This window comes from Hemiscyllium ocellatum, chromosome 2 (genome assembly GCF_020745735.1).
Source record: "Hemiscyllium ocellatum isolate sHemOce1 chromosome 2, sHemOce1.pat.X.cur, whole genome shotgun sequence".
Lineage (NCBI taxonomy): Eukaryota > Metazoa > Chordata > Chondrichthyes > Orectolobiformes > Hemiscylliidae > Hemiscyllium > Hemiscyllium ocellatum.
Genome location: NC_083402.1, coordinates 99059324 through 99072421, shown reverse-complemented (window position 1 = coordinate 99072421; position 13098 = coordinate 99059324). Strand labels below are relative to the sequence as shown.

Below are 13098 nucleotides of genomic sequence, written 5' to 3'. Positions count from 1 at the left end.
CCTCAACTGTCCTTTCTGTCACTACAATCCCAGGATTGTAGTGACCTGTGCTGTGCTCTATGCAACTGACCACAGAGGTCTATGATCAGTGATGTTCCACAAGGATCAGTCCCAGGACCTCTTATTTGTAATATGCGTAAATGATTTGGATAAAAATGTAGGTGGTCTTACTAGTAAGTGGAGTTGCGGATAGAGGAAAGTTATCAAAGCGTACGGGAGGATATAGATTACTTGGAAAGTTAAGTGAAGAAATGGCAGGTGGAGTTTAATCTGGACAAGTGTGAAGTAATGTATTTTAAGAGATCAAACGTAGAACACAGAACATGGAACATTACAACGCAGTCCAGGCCCTTTGGCCCTCACTGTTGCGCTGACCTATGAAACCAATCTGAAGCCCATCTAACCTGCACAATTCCATTATAATCCATATGTTTATCCAAAGACCATTTAAATGGCCTTAAAGTTGGTGAGTTTACTACTGTTGCAGCAAGAGGAACGCAAGAAGAAAGTATACAGTAAATGGCTGGACCCTTAGGAGCATTAAAGTACAGAGGGATCTTGAGATCTAAGTCATAGTTTCCTGAAAATAGCAACACAAATGGTTAAAAGAGTAAAGATGTACTGCTTGCTTGCTTTTATCACTTGGGGTTTTGAGATTAAATAGTTGGTAAGTCATATTGTAGCTGTGTAAGACTTTACTTAGGCCACATTTGGAGTACAGTGTGCCATTATGCTTGTCACGCTACAGGAAGGATGTGGAGGTCTTGGAGAAGATACAAAAGCGGTTTACTAGGATGTTACCTGGTTTAGCGTGTATTTGCTGTAAAGAGAGGTTGGAAAAACTTGAATTGTTTTTGCTGGAACATCAGGCTCAGTGGTTAGCACTGCTGCCTCACAGCACCAGGGTCTTAGGTTCAATTCCAGCCTCAGGTGACTGTCTGTGTGGGTTTCCTCCAGGCGCTCTGGTTTCCTCCCACAGTCCAAAGATGTGCAGGTCAGGTGAATTGGCCATGCTAAATTGACCATAGTGTTAGGTGCATTAGTCAGGGGGAAATGGGTCTTGGTGGTTTACTCTTCTGTGGGTTGGTGTGGACTGGTTGGGCTGAAGGGCTTGTTTCCACACTAATCTAACTGATCTGATAGAAGTTATAAAATTATGAGAGGGAAGACCATTCGGAGTCTTTTTCCCAGGTTGGAAATGTCAAATTCTAAGATTTAAGATGAGTGGGGGCAAGTTTAAAGAAAATGTGTGAGGCAGTTTTTTTTTAAACATAGCCTTTTTAAGACTTTAGTTTAGCCACATTTGAGGTATTGTGTGCAGTTAAGATCGCCATGCTTTATGAAGGGTGTCGATGCTTTGGAAAGGGTGTAAAAGAGGTTTGTGTCTGCAACATGCTCCCACTGGAGATGGTAGAAGCAGTTATAACAATATTTAACAGCCATTTAAACAGACACAAAAACAAGCAGGGAATAGAGATCAGATGGGATTACTTTAAAATGACATCATGGCCAGCACAGACATGGTGGAACGAAGGACCTGTTTCTCTGTTGTTACTGTTCTGTGTTCTAATTGCACAAATGTTTCTGTTACACATCCATGATTGTAATAATACTATTATTTCCTTGTCCTCAGCCAAAAACAATATACATAGAAAGTGATTGGATATGTTATGGATTGGTTCAATTAAACTCAGTGGTATTATTATTTTCGAACCTTCCTGTAAATATGCAGATATTTACCTCAATGAGTCGCTTGAAGCTGTCACTGTGCTTTTGTGAGTATAAGATACTGCCTGAGCTGCCACATCCATCTGGCTAAAACTGGTTATTGCCACTCCAGGGTAGGTGATATATTCTACTTGGCCATAGCTTGGGGGCATTGTTATGACGTAAAGCAGCTCCTCTGGTTTGTTTGAGCCGTCAGAGGCAAGAAGGACAGCTGTCGTCAAAATGCCTCGCTCTCCCTTGAAGATGGTGAGTGGTTTTAGGAAAATCGTAATTTCACCTGGACATAGAACAAAATGATGAGAACAACTTTGTAAACTTGTCAGACTTGCATTTGCCAAATACTCACATATGCTGCAGTAAACACAAAAATGGCTGAAGATTCAGTAAGTTAAATAGCAGCAAAAAAAAGTGACGACAATAAATAGGAAACAATCATATTAGTTATCATAAAATAATCAAGAAAAATATTTTAGAGAGGGAAATAATCTTCAAATATATTTTCATCAAATGGATTAATATATTTGTATTAAGTTCCCCTTTTACATTTTAACAATCAAGGGAGGTTTAGATTAGATTAGATTAGACTTACAGTGTGGAAACAGGCCCTTCGGCCCAACAAGTCCACACTGACCCGCCGAAGCGCAACCCATCCATACGCCTACATTTACCCCTTACCTAACACTATGGGCAATTTAGCATGGCCAATTCACCTGACCCGCACATCTTTGGACTGTGGGAGGAAACCGGAGCACCCGGAGGAAACCCACGCAGACACGGGGAGAACGTGCAAACTCCACACAGTCTGTCGCCTGAGTCGGGAATTGAACCCGGGTCTCAGGCGCTGTGAGGCAGCAGTGCTAACCACTGTGCCACCGTGCCGCCCAGTCACGACGCCAAGCAAGTGTTCATAAGTACAGGGAATGTTCATCTGCCAAATCTTTAAAATTGCAACCAGGTCTGGTCTGTCACTTGTAGAGTAGCATTTTAAGGTGGGGAACAAGAAGTGTGTGCGTGTATGTGTGTGTCTGTTCTGCCATACTTCATGTGGAACTATTCATTGTGATGCAGGAAGTACAAAATGAACAATCAGAAATGGCTGAAGATGCAGTAAGTTAAATAGCAGCAAAAAAAAAGTGGTGTCAATAAATAGGAAACAATCATATTAATTATCATAAAATAATCAAGAAAAATAGTGTAGAGAAGGAAATAATCTTCAAATATATTTTTATCAAATGGATTAATGTATTTGTATTCAGTCCCTTTGTGCTACTTGGCTGCACTTATTAATAAACTTGCTGTTTTATTTATTACAAATCTCCCTGAAAGCAATTTCCCCTCAATAAATTATTTAAAAATTAATCAAATATTGAAATATTTAGGCAGCTCATTTCAAAGTCTGCTTGCAAGTCAAGTTGTACCCAAGTCAGAACACAATGGACATTGGAAAGCAAGTGTTCATAAGTACAGGGAATGTTCATCTGCCAAATCTTTAAAATTGCAACCATGTATGGTATTATGTGTGGAAGTCAACATTGGTAAGTCAGATGTTCATAAATTGGGGACCCTGTATATTGTTGAACAAGAGTTGTGTTGTTGATTAATCACGTATCCACACAATGGAGCATTTTACATTTTAACAATCAAGGGAGGTCAGGTCTGTCACTTGTAGAGTAGCATTTTAAAGTGGGGAATGAGAGGTGTGCGCGTGTATGTGTGTGTCTGTTCTGCCATGCTTCATGTGGAACTATTCATTGTGATGTAGGAAGTACAAAGTGAACAATCAGAAATCAGAAAACTAAAACAAAATAACTAGTGAGGAGAAAGGAAACTGACCATTTAATTTGATTAAAACCCAGTTACTTTCATTTGAACGTTCATGAGAAATAAAATTTTCAATCAATAAATGAATATTATACAAATACTTACTGGAGTAACTAACCCCAAAAATTATATATATTTTTATTCCTTTCAAAGCAATCAAATCTAAATTATAACTTGAGTTTGTAAATTAACAAAATCAGATATTTTCGTTAAAATCAATATAAAGTACTTAAACTTCAGATGTCACAAACAGTTTCTGTCACAAAACAGTCCTTTGTGATCCCAACAATTATTGCTTGAATTGGGCCTTTGGATTCTTACTATAGGTTCACCTTGGGAAAACAGGAGCAAGATGGTTTTGGCTGCACATTAAGATGCAGCATGGTGAGTGCAGAATTTTAATGAGAACCATGTCTGGTCAGAACTTAAATGTGCACTGTGCTGAGAAAACAGTGATTAAAGTTAGTCCATTGTGTGATGCTTCTGTTCCACAGTGAAAAAAACGTTAGGAGGTCATATTCTTATCAAAACTGAAAGCTGTAGCTAGTCAATGAAAAACAAAATGAAAAAAGTGGTTCACTAGGCTTTATGAATGTTAAAATGTATGGAAATAACATCTGAAAGCTTAATGAATTAATGGCAGGTCATTCCGTTGTAACGTGATAGTTATGTTCCTCTGCAACCTCGCACTATATAAAATAAAGCTGTGGAAAACAGCTGTAGAAAGTTCTGCTGTAGAAGATCACTAACAGAAAATCACTATATTTGTTAAGTAAAAAGTTTGCAATATTCAAACAACGTCCACAGTTCATCAATTGCATAATAGCCAAATTGTGCTGATGAAACACGCATTATAGCAGAAGGACCTGTACATACCTCAATCATTGACTTTAAAAAATAACAAGATATTGAAATTAATTGCAGTGTTGTTAGGGGATTAAATGCTTCTTATTTTAGACCTGCAAAGTGTCTCTAGATTACTGATCTTACTGTACCCTTTTCAATGTTTTGGATGAAGATTTGGAAACGGTGGACAGAAGATCTATGATCACCATCTGATAAGTGGAAATGAAAGCTGTCTCGACCATTTGACCCAATTGCTCCAGTGTGGATGTATCTCAGCCGGTTCATGTCAATATCATCCTGGCTGCAGTTCATGCCAGGGTGTAGGGGTATCCAGTCTCTGCCTTCCTAATAGAAACAAAACGTAACAGCTGTATTAGGGAGAATAACATATATAATGGAGTATAAACTCTGAGAATAAGAAACAACAGAAGAAGAATATCAGAGAGTCACAAGTTCAATAAGTTTTACCACTGAACATGAAAACATGTATAGTTGAACAAAGAATGAAACAGCACAGAAACAGGCCCTTTGATCCTGCATTCAAGACTGCACTGATACATGATACCTTACTGAATGAAAAAATCTTTTACCTTTATGCTGTCTGGATCCCTCAATTCCCTGCTTATTCATTTGTCTGTCAAGATGCCTCTTAAACATTGCTGTTGTATTCACTTCCACCACCTCCTATGGCAATGCTTTCAAGCACTTGCGCTCTGGGTAAAAAAAAACCTGCTCCTCACATCTCCTTTAAACTCACCACCTTCTTTTTTATTATTCCTCTAATAATTCATGTTTCTACCCTGGGATCTATGACTGGGATATATCCATTCTATTCATGCCTGTCATAATTTTTTAAACTTCCTTCAATGTTCAATTGAAAGTGAATCGAGTGTGTCCAATCTCTCTTCTTAGCTAATACTCTTCAAACCAATCAACATCTTAGTAAGGTATGGGAGGTGGGATATCATAGAGTCATAGAGATGTACAACACAGAAACAGACCCTTTGATCCAACTTGTCCATGCCGACTCGATATCCCAACCCGATTTAGTCCCACATGCCAGCACCCAGCCCATATCCCTGCAAACTCTTTCTATTCTTATTCCAATCCAAATGTCTTTTAAATGTTCCAATTATACTAGCACCACCACTTCCTCTGGTACCTCATTCCATACACGTACTACCCTCTGCGTGCCCCTTAGGTCTCTTTTATATATTTCCCCTCTCACCCTAAACCTATGCCCTGTAGTTCTGGACTCCCTCAGCCCAGGGAAAAGACTTTGTCTATTTATCCTATCCATGCCCCTCATGATTTTATAAACCTTTCTAAGATCACGCCTCAGCCTCCGACACTCCAGGAAAACAGCCTCAGCCTATTCAACCTTTCCTTATAACTCAAATCCTCCAACCCTGGCAATATCCTTGTAAATCTTTTCTAAACCCTTTCAAGTTTCACAACATTCTTTCAATAGGAAGGAGACCAGAATTGCATGCAATATTCCAACAGTGGCCTAACCAATGTCCTGGACAGCCGCAACATGGCCTTCCAACTCCTCAATTTTTTTTTAGATTAGATTACTTTTTTTTAGATTAGATTACTTACAGTGTGGAAACAGGCCCTTCGGCCCAACAAGTCCACACCGACCCGCCGAAGCGCAACCCACCCATATCCCTACATTAACCCCTTACCTAACACTATGGGCAATTTAGCATGGCCAATTCACCTGATTCGCACATCTTTGGACTGTGGGAGGAAACTGGAGCACCCGGAGGAAACCCACGCAGACACGGGGAGAACGTGCAAACTCCACACAGTCAGTCGCCTGAGTCAGGAATTGAACCCAGGTCTCAGGCGTTGTGAGGCAGCAGTGCTAACCACTGTGCCACCGTGCCGCCACTTAGTACTCTGACCAATAAAGGAAAGCGTACCAAACGCCTTCTTCACTATCATATCTACCTGTGACTCCACTTTCAAGGAGCTATGAACCTGCACTCCAAGGTCTCTTTGTTCAGCAACACTCCCTAGGACCTTACCATTAAGTGTTTAAGTTCTGCTAAGATTTGCTTTCCTAAAATGCAGCACCTCACATTTATCTAAATTAAATTGCACCTGCCACTTTTCAGCCCATTGACCCATCTGATCAAGATCCCATTATAATCTGTCATGTTGAGGTTATGCAGGACAATGGCGAGATCTCTTCTGTAACACTGTGCCCAGTTACAGGATGGATATTATTGAGCTGGAGAGGGTTCAGAAGAGATTACCAGGATGTTGCTGGATGTGGAAGGTTTGAGGTGTAAAGAAAGGCTGTTTTGGCTGGACTTTATTCTCTGGAGCAAAGGAGGTTGAGAAGTGACCAGATGGAAGATTATAAAATAATGAGGGGTATAGATAGAGTTAATAGTAGTTGTCTTTTCTCAAGAATGGGGAATTTCAAGATCGGGGCACATTTTTAAGGTGAGAGCAGAGGGATTTAAAAAAAGATATGGGGGCAAATTTTTTTATACAGAGGGTGGTGCACATGTAGAATGAACTTCCTGAGGAAGTGGTGGATGTGGGTATAATTATAACGTTTAAAAGACATCTAGATAAGAACATGCACCGGAAAGGTTTGCAGGGATATGGGCCAGGAGCATGCAGGTGGGACTAGATAAGTTTGGGATTATGTTCAGCATGGATTGGTTAGGCCTAAGGGTCTGTCTCCATGCTATATGACCCAAAGACTCTTATAATTCTATACGCAAGGCAGTTAACTTTTTTTTAATAGAGCAATACTGCAAATATTTAGAACTTTATTTTATCTAAACTCAGCACGGCACTAGAGGTCTGCCTGCATTGGATACAGAGTTAATTCATATAGAGCATGTAGGGGTAAGAGTCATAGATATGGACATGAGCTGGAACTAAGTATTATAGAGGATTAGGAAGCCATAGCATAGCCATGGGTTGAAATGAAGAATGAGAGGTCAGTGATGGTGAAAGGTGGCATAGATTAGCCTGTATGGTTAAGGGCATTCATCCCAAAGAATCAATACAAGCCTTTTAACCAACATGCCTCTGTATTTGGCAGCCCTTGGGGCTGCTTCCAAACTACTTTTAGGGGTTGGTAGGCCCAGCTCCATTCCACAGATGTCCCTTACGTGGAAAGAAGATCTCATTATTCATGATACATTTTCAAGGAAATTCCGCCGAGAAAGACAAGCCTAATTACTTGCCTTCAAGTTAAGAATCTAAGTCACAGAAACTAGTCTCATCTCTGTGTAGTTCCCAGACATATCGACGGAACAGTAGCTCAGTGGTTAGCACTGCTGCCTCACAGCACCAGGGACCTAGGTTTGATTCCAGCCTCGGTCAACTGTCTGTGTGCCGTTTGCACATTCTCCCCATGTCTGCAAGGGTTTCCTTTGGGTGCTGCGGTTTCCTCCCACAATTCAAGGAAGTGGAGGTTAGCTCAATTGGCCATGCTAAATTATCCATAGCATTGAAGGATGTGTAGGCTAGGTGCATTAGTTGGGGTAAATGCAGAGTAATAGGATAGGGGAATAGGACTGGGTTGGTTATTCTTCGAAGGGTCGGTGTGGATTTGTTGGGTTGAGTGGCCTGTTTCCATACTGTAGGGATTCTATGATTGTATATAAAACACACAACAAAGGTGCATTGACGGTGTTGGAGAAATGTTTAAGTTTACCTACACTTCTCCTTTGTTTGCAGGGATCCACCTATGCCATGGAACCAACAGAATTTTGGGTTTACGATCTGCCTACACATGGCAGGGAAGGACATTTTGGATGTCACAGTCACCCACAAAGAGAGGATACTTGCAAATGCAACACACGCCATCAATTATAATTTACAATAAAAATCTACAATTAAAAACTTACTTCATAGCGACTCACTTCCCAACAGGAAACATAGCATGATACTCAAAGTAGATCATGGACGGATTGTGGGCGGCACAGTGGCACAGTGGTTAGCACTGCTGCCTCACCGCGCCTGAGACCTGGGTTCAATTCCTGACTCAGGCGACAAACTGTGTGGAGTTTGCACGTTCTCCCCGTGTCTGCGTGGGTTTCCTCTGGAATCTCCGGTTTCCTCCCACAGTCACAAAGATGTGCGGGTCAGGTGAATTGGCCATTCTAAAGGTAAGGGGTAAATGTAGGGGTATGGGTGGGTTGCGCTTCGGCGGTTCGGTGTGGACTTGTTGGGCCGAAGGGCCTGTTTCCACACTGTAAGTAATCTAATCATTAAAAACTGAATACCTCAGAATCTGGATGAATATAAGATGTACTGAACCACGAACTCTATGGGAGATGGGCTGGGAGATAAAAAGTATGGCACAGTGGCAACTTATCACACCAGAGGACTTCTGAAGTTCATCTCCAGAAAAGTTAGTTGAGTGGCCAATTAAGGCCCATTTTCTCCCTCTGCACTCTGGATGACAGGTGACCTCCAATAAACTTGCTGCCTTCAAGCAGGACATTGGGGAAAACCCTCCCTTTAGGACAATATATGATCCAGCGCAAGTCCCCTGATATATGTAGCCATCCAGGCATTTAATAACTATCCCTCCAAACCCCTTGAACCTAATCGGCAGTTTCCCCATGACCGTGAAGCTTCTCAATTCCACATACCCTCTTCAAGGGCACTTATACCATTCCCAACAGCTATTGTTTCAACAATGCCACAGTTGGCAGTGATGGTCGGTTACAGAGAGAAGGGGCATGGTTGTTATGGAATGGGGAGTTGGGCTTTTCTTCAAATTTGGGCAAGTTGATCACAGTAAATTTGATTGGAGAGGGCATACATAGTTGCCTCCTCCATTCCTTTTTCATCAGCTACTCATCATATACTCTGTAGCAAGGCTTTCCCCTCATGATGATGACATTGTGTGATGTAGGAAAGCATGATACACGCATTGAAGAATACTACAGGGCTCCTCAAAACCCGAAAGGGAAAGAGTTGTTTAATTAAATAAATAATTTGCTCACTGACAATTCCTGTCGCCAAAGAACAGATGTTAGAGCTGTGCTCTGGGGATGATGAGTCAATTTGCCAGCAGATAGTCCTTGTTGTTCACCCCCTGGTTTGTTGTAGTACCTGTTGTAGAACAGCAAACAGACTGGCGCAGAATAAAGTCATCAGCACTGCTGCCAGGCTATCTGGTATTCCCGTGCACAGACAGACCACATTCCAGCTGCTCATTCAGGGAGTGATTCCCCTTGTGTTTCTGTGATGTCTTTTGATTCAAAAGCTGTGTCTAACATGATTTCAGTCAATGAAGATTGCACCAGGAGGAAACCTGTTACTCTAATGAAGTCACGTTTTGCTTGATATCTTCTATTGGGAATGAATGCAATGTACTACCCTCTCCTGGCAGACACAGAATGAACCCTCACACATACGACTTCATGAGTACTGTCACTGTTACAGACACTAGCAGTGCCATCCTCATCCTATTCCCAGACTGCAGGAGAGCCTCTGGTAAATGATAAATGCCAGTGAGCCTCTCTGTAAAGCAAAGATGTTGCACACTTTATTTCCCACTGAGATAGCAATAGAAACTTCTTCCTCCTCCCTCTGTAGCAATTTGTTCTTTCCTGTCGAGTCTCTGATCATTTTCCCTGTCATGTTGCAGGCCAAGAGAATGGAAACTGAGTGCCCAGGGTGGGAGCAAATGGTTTGAGTGCAACAAAGATTTGAAGATAGAACCAAACCTTCACTGCAAGTAACACCACTCCCTCTAGATTTTGCATTAAATAGGAGTGGAAACCATCAATACGGTAACCCATTCAGCTAAAATTAATCAAAACATAACCTGACTAGCTTTAAATTTAAAGCTTCTTCCTGCTGGACACTTATTAAGACAACATGTGAACTCCAGAGTTGAAATCAAAAACAACACTGCTACAATCAGTTTACATACTGACTGATGGCACAATCTGCTTATTCTGCACACTCCCAAGGGTCTTTTCATCTTGATTGGAATGTGACATTATTGGAAAGCCCAGCATTTGCCCACCTTTACTTGTCTTGAACTGAGTGTTTTGGTCGGCAATTTCAGAAGACAGTTAAGAGTCAACCATATTGCTGTAGGTCTGGAGTCACATCAAGACCAGACCAGGTAAAGATAGCAGATTTCCTTCCCTACAGGGAAGCAGCGGAGCTTTACAATGACCAATAGTGGCTACATATTTGTCACTGAATTAACTTTAGATTTCACCATTTGGCATGGCGGCACCTGAATGCATGACTCAAGAATATTAGTCTAGGTCTGTGAATTTATAGTCAATTAACATTACCACACTTCTCAATATACTCACATTGTATCCTTATCAAAATGCCATTCATTGTTGCCTACACCAGAACTAACCACGTATGGTACCTGTTCAATTTTTCACCAAAACTCCAAATGGAGTATAGCGATCACAATGCTGAGGACTGTAGAGGCAGATTGTGCAGGCCTGGTCACTCACTCTGAAGGAAATATTCACATTTATGTTTATCATTTCAAAGAGATGACCTCAGATTACTCCTACATGGAACATTACCAGAAAGAAATGAAATCTCTGAGGACTGACACTGTGCACTGAACATTTAATGTTGTGGTTCTGTTCGCCGAGCTGGAAGTTTTTGTTGCAAACGTTTCGTCCCCTGGCTAGGAGACATCATCAGTGCTCTGGAGCCTCCTGCGAAGAGCTTCTTTGATGTTTCTTCCGTTATTTATAGTGGTCTGTCCTTGCCGCTTCTGGGTGTCAGTTTCAGCTGTCCGCTGTAGTGGTTGGTATATTGGGTCCAGGTCGATGTGTTTGTTGATGGAGTTTGTGGATGAATGCCTTGCCTCTAGGAATTCCCTGGCTGTTCTCTGTCTGGCTTGCCCTATGATAGTAGTGTTTTCCCAGTCGAATTCATGTTGCTTGTTGTCTGAGTGTGTGGCTACTAGGAATAGCTGGTCATGTCATTTCGTGGCTAGTTGATGTTCATGTATGCGGATTGTTAGCTGTCTTCCTGTTTGTCCTATATGGTGTTTTGTGCAGTCCTTGCATGGTATTTTGTAAACTACATTAGTTTTGCTCATGTTGGGTATCGGCTCCTTTGTTCTAGTAAGTTGTTGTCTGAGCGTGGCTGTTGGTTTGTGTGCCGTTATGAGTCCTAAGGGTCGCAGTAGTCTGGCTGTCAGTTCGGAAATGCTCCTGATGTATGGTAGTGTGGCTAGTCCTTTTGGTTGTGGCATGTCCTCGTTCCGTGGTCTATCTCTTAGGCATCTGTTGATAAAGTTGCGCGGGTATCCGTTTTTGGCGAATACCTTGTATAGGTGTTCCTCTTCCTCTTTTCGCAGTTCTGGTGTACTGCAGTGTGTTGTGGCTCTTTTGAATAGTGTCCTGATGCAGCTTCGCTTGTGTGTGTTGGGGTGGTTACTTTCATACATTGCAACAAAAACTTCCAGCTCAGCGAACAGAACCACAACAACGAGCACCCGAGCTACAAATCTTCGCATGAACCTTGAACTGAACATTTAAATTCACATTAATTCTGAAAATGACAGTCTGAGATTTTCACACAGAATAAACCATTGTAAAGTCTGGTAGAATTTGAATCAATCACATCTCAGCATGAGGATCGTAAACTGGCAAAATTACAAGCTGAAGCTTGATTTCGAGCTCAGACAGATCATTGTTTGTAGCAAGCTGCCCGGCTCTCAGGACAACTCCATACAACTCTGTCACGGTAGACGCTGCAAGACATGCCACAGTGTGGACCTAGAAACCACCATTACGCCTTGTATTACTCCCACTTGTACATGGCAGGTACTCATGTGACTCAGCCAATGTTGTCTATCTTATACATTTGCAGGCAAGGATGCCCTGAGGCATGGTACATTGGGGAAACTGAGCAATGGCTTTGACAATGGATGTATGGGCACTGCACAACAATCAACAGACAGGGGTGTTCCATATCAGTTGGGGAACACTTCAGTGGTCTAGGACATTCGACCTCGGACCTTCAGGTGACCATCCTCCAAGGCTGACTTGGGGACAGGCAGCAGTGAAAAGTGGCCGAGCAGAAGCTGATAGCTAAGTTCATTACCCATAGGGAGGGCCTCAACCAGGACCTTGGGTTCTTGTCACATTACAGGTGACCACCATTGCACAATATATGCACACGCACACACGCACGCACGCACACACACACATGCACCCCCTCACAGACTTAAGACACTCTACATTCACTACACACACACATACACTTTCTCACACTCACAACTCCCAACCCAGACAGACAGACACACACACACACACACACACACACACACAGACAAATATATATTTTGTGGGGCGAATTTGTACTTGCAGGGTTACATTGTACTTTGCTCAAAAACTGCTTGAATTCATGTAAAACTCTGTTATCTCACTTTTTAGATTAGAATAAATCTAAATATCATGGCATAGAAAGAGAACACAGGGGGCTAACACCTTCAACATATTATTTAGCTATCACCATTTTAAACAGCTAAGCTGAGAATGCAACTTTTTAAAAAAGGTTTTGTGATTTACACATGAAAGAAGTGAAACAGATGAAAGACTTAAGAGACAATCAATTTTTCCAATGTATAATTTCAGTTACATCACACTGTAAATTTTTGCGATAAATTCTGTGTGTTAGGATTGAGCCCTCCACTATCACCTGATGAAAGAGCAATGCTCT

General features: G+C 41.7%; 1 protein-coding gene and 1 long non-coding RNA gene across 7 annotated transcripts in view; one reads left to right on the top strand and one right to left on the bottom strand.

Moving 5' to 3' along the window:
- LOC132824390 (uncharacterized) overlaps positions 1-8257 on the top strand; it is a 139840-nt gene extending 131583 nt beyond the window's left edge. For all 3 annotated transcript variants that reach the window (XR_009645664.1, XR_009645663.1, XR_009645665.1), the window contains one exon: positions 8107-8257. This is a non-coding gene — a long non-coding RNA (uncharacterized LOC132824390). The remainder of the gene's footprint in view (positions 1-8106) is intronic.
- Positions 1-13098, bottom strand: part of frem1a (Fras1 related extracellular matrix 1a) — a 400521-nt gene that overhangs the window by 92096 nt on the left and 295327 nt on the right. For 3 of the 4 annotated variants that reach the window (XM_060838775.1, XM_060838786.1, XM_060838803.1), the window contains 2 exons: positions 4545-4740; positions 1741-2005 (listed from right to left, as the gene is read on the bottom strand). In XM_060838775.1, coding sequence (XP_060694758.1) covers positions 1741-2005; positions 4545-4740 — 461 coding nt within the window. The remainder of the gene's footprint in view (positions 1-1740; positions 2006-4544; positions 4741-13098) is intronic. The other variant, XM_060838793.1, reaches the window with a different exon arrangement.